At 49.8% G+C, this 24,714-nt stretch overlaps 2 protein-coding genes across 3 annotated transcripts; one reads left to right on the forward strand and one right to left on the reverse strand.

The window, feature by feature from the left end:
- The first annotated feature begins 2,747 nt into the window (after positions 1 to 2,747).
- Positions 2,748 to 16,918, forward strand: AAAS (aladin WD repeat nucleoporin). Of its 2 annotated transcripts, XM_055357130.2 has the most exons (16): positions 2,748 to 3,034; positions 3,685 to 3,812; positions 8,610 to 8,665; positions 8,964 to 9,055; positions 9,250 to 9,296; positions 9,541 to 9,639; positions 9,946 to 10,089; positions 14,658 to 14,778; positions 15,098 to 15,222; positions 15,359 to 15,419; positions 15,563 to 15,653; positions 15,850 to 15,943; positions 16,029 to 16,096; positions 16,245 to 16,326; positions 16,445 to 16,529; positions 16,661 to 16,918. In XM_055357130.2, exons 1-16 carry the CDS (start codon positions 2,912 to 2,914, stop codon positions 16,883 to 16,885), a joined length of 1,641 nt encoding a protein of 546 aa, XP_055213105.1. In that variant the 5' UTR covers positions 2,748 to 2,911; the 3' UTR covers positions 16,886 to 16,918. The 2 variants fall into 2 exon arrangements, with proteins under 2 accessions (XP_055213105.1, XP_055213106.1); XM_055357131.2 differs by lacking the exon at positions 9,541 to 9,639 and having other exon boundaries at positions 2,771 to 3,034.
- A 278-nt stretch (positions 16,919 to 17,196) lies between these two features.
- Positions 17,197 to 24,659, reverse strand: MYG1 (MYG1 exonuclease). The gene is made up of 7 exons (XM_055357133.2): positions 24,233 to 24,659; positions 23,924 to 24,036; positions 20,872 to 21,031; positions 18,320 to 18,472; positions 18,060 to 18,182; positions 17,519 to 17,700; positions 17,197 to 17,408 (listed from the first exon to the last, which is right to left on the reverse strand). The coding sequence occupies exons 1-7, from the start codon at positions 24,446 to 24,448 to the stop codon at positions 17,225 to 17,227; spliced, it is 1,131 nt and encodes a 376-aa protein (XP_055213108.1). The 5' UTR covers positions 24,449 to 24,659; the 3' UTR covers positions 17,197 to 17,224.
- Positions 24,660 to 24,714: the final 55 nt, after the last annotated feature.

Here is a 24,714-nt window from a genome sequence, read left to right on the forward strand (position 1 = left end):
ACGGTGAACTCACATAGGAAATTAAATGGGGCTATGGCAAAAGGTTAGAGCAGGGGTCGTGCCACGGCCCGTCGTGTCGGTGGCCTGTAAAGGAACCGCACAGCCGGAGACGAGCTGAGCAAGCTGAGCTCCGCCTCCTGTCAGATCAGCGGCATTAGATTCTCATAGTAGCGCGAACTCTGTTGTGAACTGCGCACGTGGAGGACCTAGGTTGCCCGCTTTTTATGAGAATCCAACTAATGCCTGATGATCTCAGGTGTAACAGTTTCATCCCAAAACCATTCCCTCCCCCGCTCCCCCTGGAAAAACTGTCTTCCACTAAACCTGGTGCCAAAAAGTTGGGGACCGCTAGGTTAGAGCCTTGCTACTTAAAATGTGGTCTGTGCAGTATCAGCTGGGGTTTCTTTGGAACTATAGCCTCTGAGCGCCACCTTAGGAGATGCTCAGGTGATTCCTATGTCCCTTAACAGTTGAGAAGTAGATTAGAGGAGATCCACTTGCCTTCTCAGGTGAAGTGCATTTTCAGGAGACTCTGGAGCCCTTTGTTTTCTGACCTGGTAATAACTCTCTTGGGGGGAATTTTTCAGGTGAAAAAGAAGGGCAGACACGGAATCCAGAATACTAGAACTAAATGCCCCCTAGATTATTCAATGAGACTGGTAGCTCTTGGGAGTGGGGGCAGCCTTCTACATCTTCAAATCACTTAACATTTGTTAATGAACTCTGACCAAGGTCACCTAGTTGATGGCACAGTTATAGCTATTAACCTCTGACATTTGTTTAGCACTTTAAAATTTATTAAATAGCTTCATTTTATTATTTTGTATGGAAAACAACCATATGAAATAATTAGGACACTGCAAATGAGAAAAGTGAGACTCAAAGAATTCAATGTTTTTTCCAAAGTCTGTAAGAGGGGCCCCCATTCTCTTTCTTTCCTTTCTCCCTCTCCCTTCCCTCCCGTTTTTTTTGTTTTGTTTTGTTTTGTTTTTTGTTTTTTTTTTTGAGACAGAGTTTCGCTCTTGTTGCCCAGGTTGGATGGAGTGCAGTGGCGCGATCTCTGCTCACTGCAACCTCCGCCTTCCAGGTTCAAGGGATTCTGCCTCAGCCTCCTGAGTAGCTGGGATTACAGGCATGCACCACAATGCCCGGCTAGTTTTGTATTTTTTAATAGAGATGGGGTTTCTCCATGTTGGTCAGGCTGGTCTCGAAATCCCGACCTCAGGGGATCAGCCCACCTCAGCTTCCCAAAGTGCTGGGATTACAGGCGTGAGCCACCGCGCCCGGCTCTTTCTCTCTCGCTTGCTTGACAGGGTCTCGCTCTTTGACCCAGGCTGGAGTGCAGTGGTGCTATCTTGGATCATTGTAGTCTGGATTCTCCTATCTCAGCCTTCTGAGTAGCTGGACTAAAGACGCTTGCCACCACCACGCTGGCTAACTTTTGAATTTTTTGTAGATACAGGGTCTTGCTATTTTGCCCAAGCTGGTCTTGAACTCCTGGGTTCAAGAGATCAGCCTCGGCCTCCCAAAGTGCTGGGATTACAGGTGTGAGCTACCACACCCAGCCTCACTTTTATTCTTAAGTGAGAATAACTGGTTTGGGTGTATCTAGGTCCAATCTCTCTGTGACTCACTTTCCTCATGGTGACAGAACAGCACTCACCTTACGGGGTTGTAAAGATTATAAAAGCACTTATCGTAACAAGTGCTCAGGAAATAGTTTTGCAGCCCGGCAAGGTGGCTCAGGCCTGTAATCCCAGCACTTTGGGAGGCCAAAGCAGGCAGATCACTTGAGGTCAGGAGTTTGAGACCAGCCTGGCCAACATGGTAAAACCTCGTCTCTACTAAAAATACAAACTTAGCTGGGCGTGGTGAAGCATGCCTGTAATCCCAGCTACTCCAGAGGTTGAGGCAGGATAATTGCTTGAACCGGGGAGGCAGAGGTTGCAGTGAGCTGAGATAGCACCACTGCCTTCATCCTGGGCAATAGAGCGAGACCCTGTCTCTCAAAAAATAAATAAATAAATAAAGTTTTCCTTTTTGAGACGAAGTTTCCCTCTTGTTACCCAGGCTGGAGTGCAATGGTGCGATCTTGGCTCACTGCAACCTCCCCCTCCGGAGTTCAAGAGATTCTCCTGCCTCAGCCTCCCGATTAGCTGGGATTACAGGTGCCCGCCACCACGCCCGACTAATTTTTGTATTTTTAGTATAGATGGGGTTTTCAGCATGTTGGCCAGGCTGGTCTGCGAACTCCTGACTTTCAGATGATCCACCTACCTCGGCCTCCCAAAGTGCTGGGATTACAGGCGTGAGCCACCGCACCTGGCAGGAAATGTTAGTTTTCCAACCGTCCCCACCTCCCTTTCCAGGACGCCTAACCGTGTGGGTGCAGCACTGTTCCTCCTCTCTGAGGCTTTTCCCTCAGCTTTCCAGCCAGCTGCCTGTGACATAGCCTGTATTTTCCTCTGGGTGATCCACAGGCCTGGGAGGGTTAATTTGGTACTTCCCTGAATGTGGCTTATTTCGGGCTTTCTAAGCGCTAAGATAGTGAGTGGGAGAAGGTGTTCGGGAATTCGGAGCTGGGAAAAACAGTAGTCTCATGGAAAACAACAGAAAAAAACCCCACTCCAGCCTGGTAACCAACGGTTGGCCGGGAGACGTGTCCGCGCTGCTCCCCCTCCGGCCGCCAGGGGGCGCAAGAAGAAGCTTTGGAGGTCTGTCCCGGGACCGCGTACTCGTCCTTCTTTCCCGTTAGTCTTTTCTTCACTTCCGTTGAGTTCCGCCTCGCCGTTTGTCCCTTGCGGCTACCCGTCCGCATACGAATCTAGCCCGGGAACCGAGTTGCGGGAGTGCGGTCTGTGCCGTTCCGGCCAGGAGTTTGCCGACTGCAGACGTCCTGCGAACCGGCAAGATGTGCTCTCTGGGGTTGTTCCCTCCTCCACCGCCTCGGGATCAAGTCACCCTATATGAGCACAATAACGAGCTGGTGACGGGCGGTAGATATGAGAGCCCGCCCCCCGACTTCCGGGGCCAGGTGGCCAGGGCGAGGAGGGAGGGGACCTACAGGCATGGGGGCGGAGTCGGGGACTACTGGGGAAGGGAGGCAGTGTGACAGGGGCAGGGTCACAGAATCTGGCGGAGTGGAAACAGCTTGGCCCCGGCAGGAGACTAGAAGGGCTGGAATCTGTTTTAGGACTGGGATTGGAGTATAATGGGGGAACGGTTAAGGAGCTGTGGAGGAGGCCTAGAGGGAATGGAGAGAATGAGGGAGAATCTAGGGAGTGTGAGGATGCGGGAGAACTATCTAAAAGGTGGGGACAGTATCTGGGGAGGATCAGAAGGATACAACATGGAACTTTTTTCCATGGTGTTCCTGGGAAGGACAAGGAAGGGAAACTGACATTTATTGAGCGTTTGCTATGTAAGAAAGAGGCTGAGTCAGGTGTTTTCTAAAAATGTTATATGGTTTCATAATCAGAGCAACCCTATGAAATATTATTCTAGTTACACAGATACGGGAGCTAAGACTTGTTTCCCATTCTCACAAGTGTTAGCTTTGTGGAAATGGGAAACAGACCTCTGGAATCTCTTATACTTAGCCCAGCGGTGGGTTGGAGATGGCACGGAATTAAAGATTTGGGAAGAGACTGACTCACCGTCACACCCCTCACTTTTGTGCTATAGTGGATCAATCTTCCTGTCCTACAACTGACCAAGGATCCCCTAAAGACCCCTGGAAGGCTGGACCATGGCACAAGAACTGCCTTCATCCATCACCGGGAGCAAGTGTGGAAGAGATGCATCAACATTTGGTGAGGCATGGCAAAGGGTTTCCTGGGTCGCAGTCTGCAGATCCTGGAAAATGAGTCACCACCCCTTTACCTTGGGGTGTTCTTCAAAAGACTTTTATTCAGGCTGTCTCCATGAGAGCTGTATATCCTAAATCATATGAAATTTTTAGTCCTTATTATAGAACTCAAATGCTCAATAAATGTCAGGTTCCCTTCCTTGCCCTTCCCAGGAACACTATGGAAAAAGTACTTCCATTTCATCTCTACTAACTTGCCTTGCTTTCTGGCTTGATTAGGTGAACCTGTTCCCTGCCCCCACCTCATGTCATTACCACTTCTGAGCTTTTACCTAAAGCTCAGCAAGATCAGATATAAGGTTGCACTGAATAATCTCCTACATAGGTCATCCACTTTGCACTTGTAGGAGTGGAGCTACACTACCTGGTTTCATTTTCTTTTTTTTTTTTTTTTGAGATGGAGTTTCACTCTTGTCGCCCAGGCTGGAGTGCAGTGGCGTGCTCAGCTCACTGCAACTTCCACCTCCCAGGTTCAAGCGATTCTTCTGCCTCAGTCTCCCGAGTAGCTAGGATTACAGGCATGCGCCACCACGCCCAGCTAATTTTGTATTTTTAGTAGAGACAGGGTTTCTCCATGTTGGTCAGGCTGGTCTTGAACTTCCGACCTCAGATGATGTGCCCGCCTTGGCCTCCCAAAGTGCTGGGATTACAGGTGTGAGCCACCGCGCCCGGCTCATTTTCTTTCTTTTTTTTTTTTTTGGAGACAGAGTCTTGCTGTGTTGCCAGGCTGGAGTGCAGAGGTGCGATCTCGGCTCACTGCAGCCTCCGCCTCTCGGGTTCAAGCAGTTCCCCTGACTCAGCCTCCCGAGTAGCTGGTACTATAGGCATGTGCCACCACGCCCAGCTAACTTTTCGTATTTTAGTAGAGATGAGATTTCACCATGTTGGCCAGGGTGGTCTGGCCTCCTGACCTCAGGTAATCTGCCTGCCTTGGCCTCCCAAAGTGCTGAGATTACAGCTACTGCACCTGGACCTATTAATGGCACATATTAATTCCTTTAAGGGTTATTTATGCCAGGCACAGTGACTCACGCCTATAATCCCAGCGCTTTGGTAGGCTGAGGCCGGCAGATTGCTTGAGCTTAGTAGTTCGAGACTAGCCTGGGGAACATGGCGTAACCATGTTCTTTTCTCTACAAGAAAAGTACAAAAATTAGCTGGGTATGGTGGCATGCACCTTTATTCCCAGCTACTTGGGAGGCTTATGTATAGGAGGATCACTTGAGCCTGGGAGGTGGAGGTTGTAGTGAGCCAAGATTGTGCCAGTGCAGTGGCACTGAGTGAGACCTTGTCTCAAAAAAAAAAAAAGGGTTACTTAATATTTTTATTAATACCATTACCATTTGTAGGATAAATTCCTAGAAATTAAGTTGTTGGCTCAGAGGGTATGTTCATCTGTAATTTTGTGAGCTGTTCCAAATAGCCCTCTGTCAAAGTCGTACATGTATATGGTCCCACCAGCAGTGTATGGGAGTGCCTGTTTTCCAACACATGTGCTGTCAAGCTTTGATCTTTGGTACTTCAGTACAGTTTAATGGGCATGCCTGTGTGTGTGAAGTTGAATATCAGTTTGTTGAAAAGCCATTCATTCCCAGGCTCCTTGTCTCCTACTTCTGTGGCTGCTGCTTCTCAGGCTTTTTGGTGGCTCCTCTTCCTGGTGTCCCTTAAATGTTGGTGTTCTTGGGGCTAGATTTCCAGCCGATGCATCAGACCTGGTGTTCACGTGTTTGCCAAATTATCCTGCTTGAATATTTCGCAGACTTCATATATTCAGCATGCTCAAATCCAGTCTCTTTATTTCTCTCTCCAAATCTGCTTCTCTGGATGGTTCACTTTAAGGAATGATCATATTACTCATTCAGGAAAAAGTGGTTTGAGTATAGGTTCTGGGGTAGATAGATGGTTGAATCCTGACTGCTACTTTCTACTTAGATTACCTTGTTCATATTAATTAGCCTCTTCACACCTTTGTTCTCTCATCTAAAAATGCAGTGATAGTCTGGGCGCGGAAGCTCATGCCTGTAATCCCAGCACTTTGGGAGGCCAAGGCGGGTGTATCACTTGAGGTCAGGAGTTCGAGACCAGCCTGGCCAATGTGGTGAAACTCCGTGTGTAATCCTAATTACTCAGGAGGCTGAGGCGCAAGAATTGTTTGCACCCAGGAGGTAGAGGTTGCAGTGAGCCGAGTTCACACCACTGCACTCCAGCCTGGGTGACAGAGTGAGACTCCGTCTTAAAACACACACACACACACACACACACACACACACACACACACACACACACACACACTCTGAAACCCCATCTCTACAAAAAATTTAAAAATTAGCTGGGCATGATGGTGTGCGCCCGTAGTCTCAGCTCCTCGGGAGGCCGAGGCAAGAATACCTGAGCTCAGGAGATTGAGGCTGCAGTGAGCCGTGATGGTGATATTGCACTCCAGCCTGGGTCACAGAGCAAGACCCTGTCTCAATAAAATAAAAATAAATGCAGTGATAACAATACCTATCTTGTAGGATTGTCATAATGGCTTGATTAGTTAATGTGAGGCACCTAGTCCAGAGCTGGCACATTGTAAGCATATTAGCTGATGTAATTATTACCTAGGTGTTTCTGTTGTATTGCTCTTTCCTTTACTAATGTCTGATTAGTCTTCACATCTTGTTTATGCTAATTCCTAAATCTCTCAAATCTGTCTCTTTTTCTTCATCCCCACCAGTTCAGGCCACTTTCACCTTTTTCCTAGGTTCCTGAAGTAGATTCTTTTTTTTTTTTTTTTTGAGACAGAGTCTCACTTTGTCACCAAGGCTGGAGTGCAGTGGCGTGATCTCAGCTCGCTGCAACCTCCGCCTCCTGGGTTCAAGCAATTCTTCTGCCTCAGCCTCTGAGTAGCTGGGACTACAGGTGCACACCACCACGCCTGGTTAATTTTTGTTTTGTTTTATTTTTTTGGTTTTTTTTTTTGAGACAGAGTCTCGCTCTGTTGCCCAGGCTGGAGTGCAGTGGCACGATCTCGGCTCACTGCAAGCTTCGCCTCCCGAGTTCACTCCATTCTCCTGCCTCAGCCTCCTGAGTAGCTGGGACTACAGGCGCCCACTGCCACACCTGGCTAATTTTTTGTATTTTTAGTAGAGACGGGGTTTCACCGTGTTAGCCAGGATGGTCTTGATCTCTTGAACTTGTGATCCGCCCGCCTCAGCCTCCCAAAGTGCTGGGATTACAGGTGTGAGCCACCGCACCTGGCCAATTTTTGTATTTTTAATAGAGATGGGGTTTCACCATCTTGACCAGGCTGGTCTCGAACTCCTGACCTCGTGATCCACCTGCCTTGGCCTCCCAGCGTGCTGGGATTACAGGTGTGAGCCACCGCGCCCGGCCCTGAAGTAGATTCTTAACTGATTTATTTTTCTCTATTATTATTATTATTTTTTGAGACAGTATCTTGCTCTGTTGGCCAGTGTGGAGTGCAGTGGCGCAAACATGGAACACGGCTCACTGCATTGTCAGCCCCCAGGGCTCAAGTGATGCTCCTTCCTCAGCCTCCCAAGTAGCTGGGACTACAGGCATGTGCCACCACACCTGCCTAAGTTTTGTATTTTTTTTGTAGAGACAGCATTTCCCTATGTTGCCTAGGCTGGTCTCAAGCTCTTGAGCTCAGGCGATCCACCTGCCTTGGCCTCCCAAAGTGCTAGGGTTGAGCCACTGCACCTGGACTTTTTCTATTTTTTCTCTTCTTCTTTTTTTTTTTTTTTGTCTGAGATGGAGTCTTGCTCTGTTGCCCAGGCTGGAGTGTGGTGGCGCGATGTCGGCTCACTGCAACCCCTGCCTCCCGGGTTCAGGCGATTCTCCTGCCTCAGCCTACGGAGTAGCTGGGATTATAGGCATGGACCACCACACCTGGCTAATTTTCATATTTTTCAACATGTTTCACCATGTTGGCCAGGATGGTCTTGATCTCCTGACCTCGTGATCCGCCCACCTTGGCCTCCCAAAGTGCTGTGATTACGGGTGTGAGCCACCGCGCCTGGCCTTTTCTATTCTTTTTTTTTTTTTTTCTTCTTTTTTGAGGCAGAGTCTCACTCTGTCGCCCAGGCTGGAGTGCAGTGGCACGATCTCGGCTTACTGCAGCCTCCGCCTCCTGGGTTCAAGTGATTCTCCTGCCCTGCCTCAGCCTCCTGAGTAGCTGGGACTACAGGTACGCACCACCACGCCTGGCTAATTTCTGCATTTTTAGTAGAGACGGGGTTTTACCATGTTGGCCAGGATGGTCTCAGTTTCCTGACCTCATGATCCGCCCACCTCGGCCTCCCAACGTGCTGGGATTATAGGCGTGAGCCACCGCAGCCAGCCTGGCCTTTTCTATTCTTATCACTCTCTAATCTGCAGCCAGACTGCTCTTTCTAAAATGGTGCTGTGTGATCTGTTTATTCTTCTCCTTAGAACCCTTCCATGGCTTTCCATTCATTGTCTTAGAGCAAGTCCCAACTCCTTAACCTGCTCACAAAGCCCCAAAAGTCCTCTGAGCCTTGGTTGTCTCATCCGTAAATGGGTAGAATCTCATTCAGATTTGTGAGATATGTAAATGAAAGGACAGCATGTAGAGTGCCTGGTACATAGTTGGCACTCATTAAATGTGAGTGCCCATATTTTTAATACATGTATATTGAATGAATGAATGAAACTGGTAGAGAGGGACAGAGGGGATCAGAGTAAGCTGACCCACATTTTCCTCCCTTATCAGGCGTGATGTGGGCCTTTTTGGGGTGCTAAATGAAATTGCAAACTCAGAAGAAGAGGGTAAGTATTTTTCCCTCCAGCCTTCCCTAGTTTTGTGGTTATCTTCTCTCCATATTCTTGAACTCACCCGACACCTGTTGGCTCAGCCTCTTTTAGCCCTATTTTTCCTGTCCTCTCCTCTACCTACCCAAATAACCCAGAGTGGGTGTCCAGAGTGGGTGTCCAGAGTGTGGTGTTGAGAGCACTTACTGGGCAGAAGGACCTGGGGAGTGCCTGTCCTTCCTTGTCTTTCACCTAGAAGGTACCTGGTAAGAGGCCTGTGAATGGTTTAATCAGAGCTGCTTCCTCAACCCTACAGTGTTTGAGTGGGTGAAGACGGCATCTGGCTGGGCCCTGGCACTCTGTCGATGGGCCTCTTCTCTCCATGGGTCCCTGTTCCCCCATCTGTCTGTAAGTTTGGCTTCCTCCCCAGCCCTCTGCATTTGCTGTGTCCCCATCCTACTCTGCCCTCATTCCTATCCTTGCACGTCAGGGTTGGGTGTGATGACTTCAGAGGGTAGGAGTGGTCCAGCTCCCCTGTTGGAATATTGAGGAGATGAGCTCCTTTTGCCCCAGTGTGTCCTGTGTCTATCTTGTTCTTACAGCTCAGGAGTGAAGATCTGATCGCTGAATTTGCCCAAGTCACAAATTGGTGAGTGCACAAGCCCTGGAGCTTTGTGGAAAGGAAGTCCTGAACCTCGAAACTCCCTTTGGGGAGAAGGCAAAGACTCCTACTCCTTTTCTGATTGCTCACCATATTCTCATTCCTCCTGTTCCCCCAAAAAAGAATACAAGAAAAAGTAGGAAAAAACCATGTCCTTACTGGAAATGAATGTGAGCTTCTGGGCTAGGGTAGGGATAGGTGCAGGAACTCTTCATGTTAACTCCTTCCTTAGGTCCAGCTGCTGCTTGCGTGTCTTTGCATGGCACCCCCACACCAACAAGTTTGCAGTGGCCCTGCTAGATGACTCAGTCCGTGTGTATAATGCCAGCAGGTGTGTGTGGGGACACCAGGTGGGCTCTGACTTGTCAATATCACCTTCGCTTGCCAGCCTTGGTTCCGGGGAGTCCTGTAGTTCTTGAACCTGATTCATGGGGCTCCTTCCAGAACTGGGGTCAGGGAAGCTCCATAACTGGATGTGTGCTTCTTCTAGACCTAACCTTTATCCCCTCCTGTCCTATGGTGCCCCTGGCCCCTGGACGGATCATCCTTCTTTGTGGCTTTCCCTCCTTAACTGCACTCTGGTCCCTGGAGCCTTAGTGTTCCTGCCTTGACTCAGTTTCCTGCCCCTTCACCCTAGCACCATAGTCCCCTCCCTGAAGCACCGGCTGCAGCGAAATGTGGCGGCTCTGGCCTGGAAGCCCCTTAGTGCCTCTGTCTTGGCTGTGGCCTGCCAGAGCTGCATTCTTATCTGGACCCTGGACCCTACCTCCTTGTCTACCCGGTAAGTCCTAGTAGCCTGCCTTACCTTGGCCTGAAAGTTGTGCAATGCTAGGCATGGTGGGTGGTGAGGAGGTCTGAAAGGAGAAGTTCTTTGTCCTCACAGCACTTCCCAGGGCTATGGGAAAAGCAGATGTAAGATCAAGGTGGGTTGCTGAGAATACTCTAATCTGGAGAAAGAGAACTAGGGGCTTTTTGGATTGTGGGGACAATGTGTCTGTGGGTTACGGGGTGGAAAGACTAAAGGAAGTGTAAAGAAAATTAGTACTAATAAGATCAGAAACTAATAAAATTAGAAAAAGAATACCTGTGAGAACTAACTAAAAATAAAACCAGAAACTGGTTCTTTAAATTATGAATAAGCTGGGCGCGGTGGCTCATGCCTGTAATTCCAACACTTTGGGATGTGGAGGCGGTTGGATCACCTGAGGTCAGGAGTTCGAGACCAGCCTGGCCAACATAGCAAAACCTTGTCTCTACTAAAAATATGAAAATTAGCTGGGCATGGTGGTACACACCTGTAGTCCCAGCTACTTGGGAAGCTGAGGCAGGAGAATCGCTTGAATCTGGGAGGCGGAGGTTGCAGTGAGCCAAGATCATGCCACTGTACTCCAGCCTGGGCAACAGAGCCAGACTCTGTCTCAAAAAAAAAAAAAAAAGTGAATAAAGGCTGGGGACAGTGGCTCACACCTGTAATCCCAGCATTTTGGGAGGCCAAGGCATGAGGATCACCTGAGGTCAGGAGTTTGAGACCAGCCTGGCCAACATGGTAAAACCCATCTCTGCTAAAAATACAAAAATTAGGCCAGGCTTGGTGGCACATGCCTGTAATCTCAGCACTTTGGGAGACCAAGGTGGGTGGATTTCTTGAGGCCAGGAGTTCGAAACCAGCCTGGCCAACATGGCGAAACCCCATCTCTACTAAAAATACAAAAAAATTAGCTGGACGTGGTGGTGCGTGCCTGTGATCCCAGCTACTTGGGAGGCTGAGACACAAGAATCACTTGAACCCGGGAAGCAGAGGTTGCAGTGAGTTGACATCATGCCACTACAGCTGTACTCTGGTCTGGGCAACAGAGTGAGACCCTGTCTCAAAAAAAAAAAAAAAAAGGCCAGGCGCGGTGGCTCACGCCTGTAATCCCAGCACTTTGGGAGGCTGAGGCGGGTGGATCATGAGGTCAGGAGATAGAGACCATCCTGGCTAACACGGTGAAACCCCATCTTTACTAAAAATACAAAAAATCAGCTGGGCGCGGTGGTGCTCGCCTGTAGTCTCAGCTACTCGGCAGGCTGAGGCAGGAGAGTCACTTGAACCTGGGAGGCGGAGGTTGCAGTGAGCTGAGATCACGCCACTGTACTCCAGCCTGGGCGACAAAGCAAGACTCTGTCTCAAAAAAAAAAAAAAAAACATATATACACACACACACACACACACACACACACACACACACACACGTTATATATATATACATATATACACGTATATATATGTATATATACGTGTATGTATACATGTATATACGTATATATATGAATAAAGAAGAAAACCTCTTGGTCAGCCTAATTAAGGAGAAAAAGAAAACCAAAGTATACTATTTTCAGAAGTGGAAAGATATAGATACGGGAGAAAATAGAAGAATTATAAAAGAATATTGTGGACTTGTTTAGGCCAACAGATTTGAAAATCTGAAGGAAATGTTTGATTTCTTTTTTTTTTTTGAGAAGGAATTTCACTCTTGTTGCCCAGGCTGGAGTGCAGTGGCACGATCTCAACTCACTGCAACCTCAGCCTCCCGGGTTCAAGTGATTCTTCTGCCTCAGCCTCCCAAGTAGCTGGGACTACAGGCACGTACTAGCTAATTTTTGTATTTTTAGTAGAGATAGGGTTTCACCATATTGGCCAGGCTGGTCTTGAACTCCTGACCTTGTGATCCGCCCGCCTTGGCTTCCCAAAGTGCTGGGATTATAGAAGTGAGCCACCGTGCCCTGTAGAAATGTTTGTTTTTCTAGCAAAATATAAGTTACCAAAGTGGATTGTAGAAGAAAATAATGAGTTTTTTTTTTTTTTTTTTTGAGATGGAGTTCCACTCTTGTTGCCCAGGCTGGATGGAGTGCAGTGGTGCAATCTCGGCTCACTGCAACCTCTGCCTCCCGGGTTCAAGTGATTCTCCTCTTGACCTCGTGATCCGCCCGCCTCAGCATCCCAGAGTGCTGGGATTACAGGCGTGAGCCACCACGCCCGGCCTGTCCTCCCTTTCTTTTGTTGCAGGATCTTCCTGATTTATTTTTATAAAGCTAATGTAACCCTGATACCTAAACCTTGACAATAGGTACTATAAGAAAAAAACACGTGATCACAGATTTTTTTTTTTTTTGTGATGGAATCTCACTCTGTCGCCCAGGCTGGAGTGCAGTGGCGCCATCTCAGCTCACTGCAACAACCTCTGCCTCCTGGGTTCAAGCGATTCTCCTGCCTCAGCCTCCCAAGTAGGTGGGACTACAGGTGTGTGCCACCACATCGGCTAATTTTTTATTTTTAGTAGAGACGGGTTTCACCATATTGGCCAGGCTGGTCTCAAACTCTTGACCTCAGGTGATCCGCCTGCCTCGGCCTCCCGAAGTGCTGAGATTACAGGCATGAGCCACTGCAACTGGCCTGTTTTTTGGTTTTTTTAGATATGGGGTTTCGTTATGTTGCCCAGGCTGGAATACAGTGGCTCTTCACAGACTCAGTCATTGCACACTACAGCCTTGAACACCTGGGCTCAAGTGAGCCCCTTGCCAAGTAGCTGGGACTATAGGTGCGTACACCACGCCTGGAAGATTGTTGGTTTTTTGTTTTTGTTTCTACTAAAAATACAAAAATTAGCTGGGTGTGGTGGCGTGTGCCTATAATCCCAGCTACTCAGGAGGCTGAGGCAGGAGAATTCACTTGAACCCAGGAGGTGGAAGTTTCAGTGAGCTGAGATAATGCCATTGTACTCTAGCCTGGGTGACAAGAGCGAAACTCGATTTGAAAAATTTTTTTAAAATAAATGAACAAAAAACAAGGCCAGGCGTGATGGCTCATGCATGTAATTCCAGCACTTTGGGAGGCTGAGGCAGATGGATCACTTGAGCCTAGCAGTTTGAGACTAGCTTGGTCAACATAGATGCTGTCTATACAAAAAATAAAAATAAAAAAACTAGCTGGGCGTGGGGTGTACGCCTGTAGTCCTAGCTACTTTAGAGGCTGAGGCAGGAGCCTCAGGACTTTGAGGCTGCAGTGTGCTATGACTGTGTCACTGCACTCCAGCCTGGAGTGTGAACCACCATGCCTGGCCCAGGAAATATTTTTTACAGCATTATGTATAATAAAAAATTACAAACAAGTCAAATGTCCATTTGTAGAGGCATGACTGAATAAATTATAGTTCATCTATTGAGTGGTATACAATGGAGCCACTGAAAAGAATGAGATGAATCTGAACCCACCTGCAAAGGCAGCTGTGATTTATCATAAAGTTCAAGAGAATTAAATTGTACATCCATGACTAAGACTTCACTGGAGCTGAAGGTGGTTATAGTTAGGTGGAAAGAGAAGGTGGCATTAATTCAGGTAGTAGCCTTCGTCTGTCAGGCCAGGCACATGGCTCTGGAAATACACAGCTGCAGACACATGGCAGGTGCCCTCAGGTAGTTCCCTGCTGGTGATGGAGGCCGAGCCACATGCCGCATCTTTTTTTTTTTTTTTTGAGATGGAGTCTCGCTCTGTCGCCAGGCTGGAGTGCAGTGGTGCGATCTCGGCTCACTGCAACCTCCGCCTCCCGGGTTCAAGCAATTCTCCTGCCTCAGCCTCCCAAGTAGCTGGGACTACAGGTGAGCACCACCACGCCCAGCTAATTTTTTTGTACTTTTAGTAGAGACGGGGTTTCACCATGTTGGCCAGAATGGTCTCGATCTCTTGACCTCGTGATCCACCCACCTCGGCCTCCCAAAGTGCTGGGATTACAGGCGTGAGCCACTGCGCCCGGCCTGCAGCATCTTTATGATAAGCAGCAAACGCGGGAGCTGCAGAGTTGGGAGGTACTTTGATAAGGCAAGGCAGGAGGGCTGTTTGGGAGCACAGGATGTGTTCTGAGAAGTGTTAGATAACTGGAGAGAAAAGGTTGGAACCTTGAAGTAATGTCATAGATTATTAATCCTGGATGGATGGATGGCCAGGCTGGATGGCCTGTGGGCGGAGAGCTGTGTTCTGGGGTAGGGCCTGATATCGCCCCAGGGCAGTACCTTCTAGGTTACTGGTTAGGTTTTGCCTCATGGCCTATCTCGTGAAAGCACTCTCTTTCACCCTGGCCTGAGACCTTGCAGATTACCTCTTCTCTGTTGACCTGCTCGTGGTGACTTGGTCGTTTTTCCCCTTCGCTGTTTTTTTCTTTTAACTTTCACAATCCTTATTCCTTTTTCACAACCTGGATTTGAGCCCAGAGTGGGCCATCAGGATAGGAGGTTTTAGCAGGAGGCAAAGAAATAGAATTTTGGGGATGGCTTCTTGTCATCTTCTGACTCCACATCCTCTGTGTTCCCCTCCAGACCCTCTTCTGGCTGTGCCCAAGTGCTGTCTCACCCTGGGCATACACCTGTTACCAGCTTGGCCTGGGCCCCCAGTGGGGGGCGGCTGCTCTCAGCTTCACCTGTGGATGCTGCTATCCGGGTGAGTGGGTCCCTGCCCCTCATGCACATTTCAGTCCTGGCAAAAGTGTTCCTCACTCGGTGGTGGAAACATCTTCGGGGAAGGAGGAGGGACCTTGGTCCATTCAGTCTTAAACTTACCCCGAGAGGAGCTTTGCCATCAGACTCATGAGGTTTAAAATTCCGCTGTCTGTAATTGTCAGCATGAACCCGTGCCTCATGTTTCACAGTCCCTCTCCCGCTTCCTCTCGTTTCTGGCTCTTTGTACATTAGAGAGGCCAGCCCACTGTGAGATGATGGGGTGCTTGAGTTTTCCCTTATCTCCTGCCCCACTCTCCTAGGTATGGGATGTCTCAACAGAGACCTGTGTCCCCCTTCCCTGGTTTCGAGGAGGTGGGGTGACCAACCTGCTCTGGTCCCCAGACGGCAGCAAAATCCTGGCTACCACTCCTTCAGCTGTCTTTCGGTGAGTGGGAGAAGGATGGAGGGAGGGCAAGGACCTAGAGAAAGGCACTTAGCTCCTGGAAGCTCTGTCAAGGGAGGTAGGTCCAACTTTTAGAACTTAGAGGTCCTGAGCTGTAATTTGCTTTTCTCTGGCTCAGAGTCTGGGAGGCCCAGATGTGGACTTGTGAGAGGTGGCCTACTCTATCAGGGCGCTGTCAGGTAAGAGGGGACTCTGATTCACAGACACTGGGGAGGAGATGATTCCAATGGGCCCCTGATGCTCCCAAACCTGGCCACCTCTACTTTCCATCCTCATTCTACTATAGACATACCTTCTCCTGCCTTTTGCTCCCTGACCCCAGACTGGCTGCTGGAGCCCAGATGGCAGCCGACTGCTGTTCACTGTATTGGGAGAGCCACTGATTTACTCCCTGTCTTTTCCAGAACGTTGTGGTGAGTTAGGGCAACACTTCAGTATTTGGGGTGGTCAGAGGGAGGCAGCAACCTTTGGTAAGATGCAGCTCTGAGGGATAAAGGGAAATATAGAAGCTTAGGAGATTTCGAGGTATTGATGCCTTTGGTGAGCTGGCGGGGGACCAGTGAGAGGCCTGTTTCTTGCAAGAACCTCTCTGCTCTTATTTGTCCACAGGTGAGGGAAAGGGGTGCGTTGGAGGTGCAAAGTCAGCAACGATTGTGGCAGATCTGTCTGAGACAACAATACAGACACCAGATGGTGAGGAGAGGTGAGCTGAGTGGTTGAGGGAGTGGCAGTGAAAAGCAGGTGGGAGGGACCACACTGAAACTCTCCTAACCTGTCCTTACCCACAGGCTTGGGGGAGAGGCTCACTCCATGGTCTGGGACCCCAGTGGGGAACGTCTGGCTGTGCTTATGAAAGGTAAGAGGGAAGGATGAAGGGCTCAGCCCACAGCCATCTTCCCAGTTAATCTTATGAGGCCATGCCCTGGCCTGGAGTCCTCCTCTGCCCCTGTCCTGGGACTCTGCCTTCAGAGTTCCTCCCCTATCCCTGGATCCATTTCTTACAGGAAACCCAAGGGTACAGGATGGTAAACCAGTCATCCTCCTTTTTCGCACTCGAAACAGCCCTGTGTTTGAGCTCCTTCCCTGGTAAGTGCCATGTGGGCCCTTAGGTCTGGACTTCTCACCAGCCTTCCTGCACAAACCCACATCCCACTACATTCCCCTCCCTTCTCGCCTCCGGTTGCCTGCTCACCTTTTCTTCTAGTGGCATTATCCAGGGGGAGCCAGGAGCCCAGCCCCAGCTCATCACTTTCCATCCTTCCTTCAACAAAGGGGCCCTGCTCAGTGTGGTGAGTGCGCCAGGCTGCTGGGGCTTCCAGGAGTTGGATGGAGAAGCTGAGGGGCTTGGCTGCTATATGGCTCTGCCAGGTGGCCCTTCTTTGGGCCCAGACTGTGATCCTTTTCTTTCCCTTCTCTGCAGGGCTGGTCCACAGGCCGAATTGCCCACATCCCGCTGTACTTTGTCAATGCCCAGTTTCCACGTTTTAGCCCAGTGCTTGGGCGGGCCCAGGAACCCCCCGCTGGGGGTGGAGGCTCTATTCATGACCTGCCCCTCTTTACTGAGACATCCCCAACCTCTGCCCCTTGGGACCCTCTCCCAGGGCCACCACCTGTTCTGCCCCACTCCCCACATTCCCACCTCTAATAATAAATAAGTTTTCCTTTTGTTTTCCACTCAGTTACCAGTCTGTCTTTTCCAGGGAGTTGCAGTGGGGTACAGTAGGGGAAAAAAGCATGGACTTTGGGTTAAGGCCCTGTTCTGTCACTTTTTAGCCACTTGTGAATTTGGTCACGTTATTTAATCCTAGAAACTATGGTTTCAAATGATTTGGGAAGCAAGGCTGAGAGGTTACTGTGAAGAAAATATATCTAGCACAGGGTCTTACACATAAATAGTTGTTTCACTTTTCACAAGTTTCTGGAATGGCGTAGGGCAAGAATAAGTCAAGGACTGGGTCAGTATGAGATGGAAGGTTTTATTAGACTAGGAGATTTGTGGGAGGTATGAGCGCTGGGCCAAGGTGGCACGGGCCATGCTCAAGGCACCCTCTCGGGTGCGGTGACCGCCAATGAAGCCGCTTGCATGGACGAAGATGCAGCCAGGGATCCCACTGACCTGGTCCAGGGCCTCGTCCCGAAGACCCCGCCATGGCTCTGGCAGGGGCAGCCTATAAGTGGGCAGAAAGAGGGAGTACAGCAGGGGTCAGAGTTGGCAGCCTTCTCTTAACAAGGCTGAGACAAGCCTGAAGGTCTGCAGAGTGGTTCCCTAGGGCCTCACCGGCTTTGGAATGAGTGGGGCTCCTTGGGCACACACTGTATTCGCCACTGTCCAGCCTGGTCAGTGTAGATAACAAAGAAGATGGCCACTGGAGGGGACAGCCCAGATTCCAGGTGGTAGAGATGCTCCTTCCAGGGACATGCACCTTTCGCCAGTTCCACAATCTCCCCACTTGGGTCCACCTGAAAGAGGGAGAGCATAGCTAGAAGGTTTAAGGTAGGCTGGGCACGGTGATCATGTTTGTAGTCACAACATTTTGGGAGGCTGAGGTGGGAGGATCAATTGAGCCCAGGAATTTGAGACTAGCCTAGGCAACAAAGTAAGACCCTGTCTCTACAAAAAATACAAAAATTAGCTGGGTGAGGTGGTGTGTGCCTGTAGTCCCAGCTACTCAGGAGGCTGAGGTGGGAGGACTGCTTGAGCCCAAGAGGTTGAGGTTGTCTGCCACTGCACTCCAGGCTTTAGGGTAGAAGAAGCAGGAGTTCCTGTTGATCGGCAGTCAGTAATCCTCAAGCCATAATGCCTCCTCCAAGGCCTATACCTGGAATCGCTGGGCAAGGGCCTCTTCCACCAAGGCCCGGGCTGGCAGCCAGCTGTGTTGGTAGAAATCTAATCTCTGCAGAAACTCCTCTTGAACCAGATCCATTGCACGCTTGAACCCTGCCTGGGAATGATGAGAATTAGAACCATGATGCTGGCCCAAACTTGGAATTTGCTAGGGCTTAGGAGGAGCAAATGCTCCCATTTTCCCCCCACCCAAGGTTCTTACAGGTCTCCGGGTCTCCTCCCAGGCCACCTTACCTCAGTGTCTTGGTCGGGGTGGTTCCAGGTAGGATTAAGTCGAGCAACTCGTGCACTCAGGGTAGTGGTCAGTGCATATCGAGGCTCCCCCTCTGCCCACTGGGAGATCCCATTGTCCACGGCATCCACCTCCTCCACAAAGTTCTCATACATCTAAGGCAGCAGCAGGGGAAACCTTCTTGAGGCTACCTGCTACTTATGTGAAATCTTACATGATTCAAAGTATGTTCATACACACTCTATCAGCCCTGTGAGGATCTCTCAACATTAACTGGATGAGAAAAGGGAGAATTGGCAAGTTCAGCAGCTCGCTGAAGCTCAGACAGCTCGTTGTGCTGTGACTGGAATTCAGATCACCTGATTTCTAATCCATGCTTATTCTGCTGCACAAAGCCCAAACCAAAGCCAATACGTGTAGGGAGGGGACTGCTAACTTTTGAACAAGGAAGGTCTCTAGGTGCTAGAGGCTCTCTGTGGGAGTGGGTCCCTGTGGCTGAAGGCTGGTAAATCTCCAGGTGGGGTGAGTAGGTATTCAGTGACACGGTTAATGAGGTGCAGGAGGGGCTCTGGTTGAGAACACAAGTCAAGTGGGAGAAAATGAGTGTGAGACTAGACACCAAAAGCTGGTTGCTGGGTTAGGGTTCCAGGGAAGCCCATAATGTGCCTCATGACATCAGCAGTTGTCTCCTGGGTCTGAATAAATGGTAGGATAATGCCTCAAGAGTCTCAGGGCAGAAACTTTATGCAAAATTACCCTACAAAATAGGCCTCCATAACAGTACACCTGTGGTATGTAGAAAAGTGCTACTCTCAGAGCACTGAGAAAGTAACTCCTATGCCCAGCTCTTCTTGGTTTGGACCCCAACCTGATGCTCAGTTAAAACATGGGTTTAGGCTGAGGTGGGAGGATCACTTGAGCCCAGGAGTTTGAATCCAGCCTGGGCAGCATAGCAAGACCCTCTCTACAAAAAAATTAAGATATATAATTAGCCAGGCATGGTGGCATGCACCTGTAGTCTCAGCTACTTGGGGGGCTGAGGTGGGAAGACTGCTTGAGCCCAGGAGTTCAAAGCAGCAGCAAGCCATGATGGCACCACTGGACTCCAACCTGGGCAACAGTCTCTCAAAAAAAAAAATACGGGTTAAATTTAGTCAATTGTTGCTGGGATTAGTGGCTCACGCCTGTAATCCCAGCACTTTGGGAGGCCAAGGTGGGTGCGTTACTTGAGGTCAGGAGTTTGAGACCAGCCTGGCTAACATGGTGAAACCCCGTTTCTACTAAAAATAAAAAATTAGCCAGGCGTGGTGGCAGGCGCCTGTAATCTCACCTACTCGGGAGGCTGAGGCAGGAGAATCGCTTGAACCCAGGAGGCGGAGGTAGCAGTGAGCTGAGATCGTGCCACTGCACTCCAGCCTGGATGACAGAGCAAGACCCCGTCTCAAAAAAAACAAAAAAAACAACAACAAAAATTTAGTCAGTTGTTTAGAAACCCTTCAGCAGTGGAAGGGAAAACTGACCCAGGCAGTCTAAAATCTTGATATTCCAAAAACTCTATAGTTACAGAGGGCAGAAAATGGGCAAGCTAAAACTGAGAACTGATGGGCCGGGCGCAGTGGCTCACACCTGTAATCCCAGCACTTTGGGAGGCTGAGGTGGGCAGATCACGAGGTCAGGAGATCAAGACCATCCTGGCTAACACGGTGAAACCCCACCTCTACTAAAAATACAAAAAATTAGCCGGGCATGCTGGTGGGCGCCTGTAGTCCCAGCTACTCGGGAGGCTGAGGCAGGAGAATCGCTTGAACCCGGGAGGCGGAGCTTGCAGTGAGCCAAGATTGCGCCACTGCACTCCAGCCTGGGCGACAGAGCAAGACTCCGTCTCAAAAAAAAAAAACAAAAAAAAAACTGAGAACTGAATTCAACAGCCTACCTGCAAGAAATACAGCTGACTGAACCTGGGCTTTGACTTGTAAACAAGTAAGTGTCCTCAGTACTGTGCGAGCTGACTTGCATGCCAGGGCCACTAGCCATATTCCTTCCCTAAGAGCAGGAAGCTGCTTGCAGGGGACACTGGTGGAATCCAAAGACAGTTTCATAATAAAACTCTTCTCAGCTGAGCTTCCCAATTTATGTGCCACTAGTGAACTACAGTGGTGCCTAACATACACTCCCCTCAACCTTCAGGGCAGCCAGAACCTCTGAGCCATCTGCTTCCACACATAAGCAGCCTCCCCTCTGTTTACCCAAAGGTGCTGAGCAATTGCTGTTTGTGTGTGTCAATAAAAAGATGGGGCCATGCTGCTTTATGGTTTTCAAAGCCCTTCCCCATATATTACAGCATCCACTTCTCACAACCACCCCAGGATGTAGACAGGGGAGGTATCACCATTCCCTTGTGAGATGAGCCTGACTGAGGGAGAGGATGAGTGTTGGGCCTGCTATAGGCCAGGAACCCTGACCCGAGGCCCAGTGCTGAGTGCTGTGTGAGCACTGCTCCCAGGCGGCCTGCTGGAAATGCATGTGGGGGGCATCTCTGTCCTCAGGTCCCCACCTTGTCATAGAGGGTGCCCACCATGCTGTCCTCTTCACTAGTGCCCAGCAACTGGGCCAGTAGCTTGTGCCCGAAGTGCAGATAGATGAGTCCCGCACTGCTCAGCTTGGTCTGCCACGGCTTCCCAGGGGACAGGGAGCTCATGGTCTCTGTGAAAGACCTGAGGAGCATAGGGAGGTGGGGCTGAGGTGAGGGACCTTGGCTAGAGTCTCCATGCATTCATTCAATGGTTAACTCAATGCTTCCTATCTGCCACATTTTATGTTTTATTAGACATTAAGGATAAAAAACCAAGACACTGTCCTCGCTTTCAGATTCATCTGCCGGAGGCCGACAAACACAACCCCCTGAGTACTCTCACTAGACGAGACAAGGGAAAGGAAGGAAGGGATGAGGAAAGGGTTCAGAGGAGAGCCTTCAGGTCAGTTCTGAAAGATGAATTAGTGGGTGTCCACCAGATAGACAAGGGGTGAAAGAGAAAAAGCATTCCAAGCAGAGAGAACAACATGAATGATGGCTGAGAGACAAGTGTCTTGATGGAACTTCAGGAAAGGCAGCTCAGGTGTGAGAAGTGAATGGCAAAAGAAAAAGCTGGAAGGGCAGGCAGGGCCAGACCATCGGACTTTATCTGTGGGTAATCGAAGTCATTGGGGGATTTTAAGCAGGCAGATGCATGTTACAGCACTGCACCAGCCAGCATGGAGAACAGATGCAAGGAGATTACCTGCAATGGTTCAGGTGAATAAAGAAGGCAAGAATTTGAACAGCAGTGGGGCAGAAAATAGAGAAAAGATATAACAGATGTTAGGGAAGCAGAAACTACAGCCATGATTTCTAAATACCAGTCCATCTCAGAATTACCTAGGGAGCTCCATTTGTTAACTGACTTTTATTATTAAATATTGAGTAAATACAGGCTGGGCTCAGTGGCTCACACCTCTAATCCCAACACTTTGGGAGGCCAAGGCATGATCACTTGAGGTCAGTAGTTTGAGACCAGCCTGGCCAACATGGTGAAACTCTGTTTCTACTAAGAATGCAAAAATTAGCCAGATGTGGTGGCACACGCCCGTAGTCCCAGCTTCTTGGGAAGCTGAGGCAGGAGAATTACTTGAATCTGGGAGGTGGAGGTTGAAGTGAGCTGAGTGCCACTGCACTCCAGCCTGGGCAACAAGAGCGAAACTCCATCTCAAAAAAAGTAAAAATAAAAAAAAATGAGGCTGGGCATGGTGGCTCACACCTGTAATCCTAGCACTTTGGGAGACTGAGGCGGGTGGATCACCTGAGGTTAGGAGTTCAAGACCAGACTGGCCAACATAGTGAAACACTGTCTCTCCTAAAAATACAAAAATTAGCTGGGCGTGGTGGCAGGCACCTGTAGTCTCAGCTACTTGGGAGGCTGAGGCAGGAGAATCACTTGAACCCAGCAGACGGAGGTTGCAGTGAGCCGAGATCACATCACTGCACTCCAGCCTGGGTGACAGACGAGACTCCATCTTAAAAACAATTTGATAAAAGGAAGTGGTCAATAATGCCAAGTGCTAAAGAGATCAGTTGAGACTCTTTACCAGCTCCCTGGTTTGGTGCTGAGGTAACCGGTGCCCTTCTGCCGAGCAGTTCCAGAGAAGACACTGGGACAGTGGGCTTGAGGGGAATGAACTGGAAAGAAACAGGTGAAGCCACGGTCAGCTGTTTTTTGAAGGGTGGCTGAGAAGCAAGGTGAGAGCTTAGGCTGTAAATATTGGGAGGGTTTCTTCCTGACATCATTTATAATATGTGTGCTAAAAAAAGAAAAAAGGAGAGAGACTTAAAACATCATAATCCCTCTCTCCAAGATAATTACTTCTCGTGGTGTGGTATAATTGAGGGAGGGTTATTTATTTATTTATTTATTTTTTAATTATACTTTAAGTTTTAGGGTACATGTGCACATTGTGCAGGTTAGTTACATATGTATACATGTGCCATGCTGGTGCGCTGCACCCACTAACTCGTCATCTAGCATTAGAGGGTTTTGTTTTTATACCTTTGTTTCTTTTCAAGATGGAAGATACTTGAGAAGGGTTTTAGGCTGTAGGGAAGGAGAGGCAGAGACACTAGTGGAACTGTGACATGAAATCCCAGAGGATAGGCCGACAGTGGCTCACACCTGTAATCCCAGCACTTTGGGAGGCCAAGGCGGGGCAGATCACAAGGCCAGGAGTTCGAGACCACTCTGGCCAACTAAAAATACAAAAATTAGCCGGGTGTGGTGGTGGGTGCCTGTAGTCCCAGCTACTCGGGAGGCTGAGACAGGAGAATCGCTTGAACCTGGGAGACAGAGGTTGCAGTGAGCCGAGATCGTGCCACTACACTCCAGCTTGGGCAACAGAGGGAGACTCCGTCTCAAAAAAAAAAAAAGAAAAAATCCCAGAGAAGAAAGTAATAGACTGGAAACAGGACAGAGGATTAACCTCCAATAGAAGGGAAGAAATTTCCCTTAGTTGGTAGGAGGGAGCTGAGGATGTTTGAGGTGGGAGACTGAGGAAATGCTCAACTTCTTTTGAGAAGAGGCAGGGACACTCAGTTTGATGCGGTAGAGGCTTGAAGGAGAAGAAAAGGATTGGAATGGGCTACCCTTGAGCAAGAAGGATTTCCCTTTGGAAGGGTGTAAATGAAGCAGAAAACTTCACACATCTGAACTGTCACCAACTGCCACAATCATGTGGGCCCAGCAGTTAGGTGCAGCAGCAAGGGCACCAGAATGGATTAATCACAGATGGGTTTATTTAGTTGGGGTGATGAAGTTGCTGATGGAAAAAAAGCCTTGGCTAAGGAAGGAGATGAGATAAGGGGCCTGAGGGACTCCCTGGGAACCAAAGGAGGTCCCAGGCTAGGGAGATGGGTGAAGAACAGGCAGGGCCGGAAGGATGGTGTAGTCCTAGTGGGAGTTTGATTTCAGTGATGACGCAGTTCTTTTCGCTGACGCGGACTACGGCAGTGGATGGCTGAATTGGAGCACAGAGGAAAGCTGAGGTCAAGAAAGTTAAATAAACGGTATCTGAGAACCTACCTCTGGTGATGGTCATATCGGTGTCTCCGAGGGTCGTACTCGCCCCCCACGTCCACCACGATGTCACAGGAAGCGAGTTTTTCGGGATCCCGGGTCCGCACAATCTCTGCATCCTGCGAGGTACACAGGGGTGAAGGGGCTGCCGGGTGTCGCCAGGTAGGGGATTAATGCTGGACTTCAGGGAGGCAGGAAGGGTAGGAAGGGTGCTTGGGCTGCCGGGCGCTATCGGAGGGACCCTGTTGGCGGAATGCCATCCACCCCGGAGGCATGCATGCACGCAGTCCCAGGGTCACTTTTCGCGGACCGTACCCGGTACTCCGGCAGGAGGCGAAGCAGTGCGCATGCCAGTGCCTCGTCGCAGTGGAAGGTGCCATTGTGCGTCCCGATTCGGGGCGGTGCCATGAGTTTGCTGCGGGGTCGTTTTGGGGGCGGGACGGGGTCTGGACCGAGCATGCGGTGCCGGGTATACAGCGGTGGCGGCGGCAGCAGCAGCATTAAGAGGCTGCGCAGGAAGCGGTGTCCCATAAGCAGCTCCCCGCAGGGAAGCAGGAGCGCCGACCCGGAAGAGGAAGCGCCAGCGCAGCTCCACTTCCGCTTGCCAACCGTTCCCTTGGCAACCAGCTCCGCAGAGTGAGCAGCAGCACACTCCCAGCCTAGGATTTCTTCCAGCTGGTCAAAGGGCCCTGCGGTGGAGCCTCCAAGAGGCGCATCGCATCACCCCTGCGCATCAGGCTCTGAGACGGGGCCCACACTCTCGACCACACCCCCATCTCATCACCAGTCCCTTGCTT

Source organism: Gorilla gorilla, chromosome 10 (genome assembly GCF_029281585.2).
Source record: "Gorilla gorilla gorilla isolate KB3781 chromosome 10, NHGRI_mGorGor1-v2.1_pri, whole genome shotgun sequence".
NCBI lineage: Eukaryota > Metazoa > Chordata > Mammalia > Primates > Hominidae > Gorilla > Gorilla gorilla.

Coding starts and splice junctions, on each gene's coding strand:
- MYG1 (XM_055357133.2), bottom strand. CDS start 24,448: ATGGGACACCGCTTCCTGCGCAGCCTCTTAATGCTGCTGCTGCCGCCG. Junction 21,032..23,923: donor CGATATGACCATCACCAGAG/GTAGGTTCTCAG, acceptor TATGCTCCTCAG/GTCTTTCACAGAGACCATGA. Junction 17,409..17,518: donor CCCCACTCATTCCAAAGCCG/GTGAGGCCCTAG, acceptor GCCCACTTATAG/GCTGCCCCTGCCAGAGCCAT.
- AAAS (XM_055357130.2), top strand. CDS start 2,912: ATGTGCTCTCTGGGGTTGTTCCCTCCTCCACCGCCTCGGGATCAAGTC. Junction 8,666..8,963: donor TGCAAACTCAGAAGAAGAGG/GTAAGTATTTTT, acceptor TCAACCCTACAG/TGTTTGAGTGGGTGAAGACG. Junction 15,223..15,358: donor ACTCCTTCAGCTGTCTTTCG/GTGAGTGGGAGA, acceptor TCTCTGGCTCAG/AGTCTGGGAGGCCCAGATGT.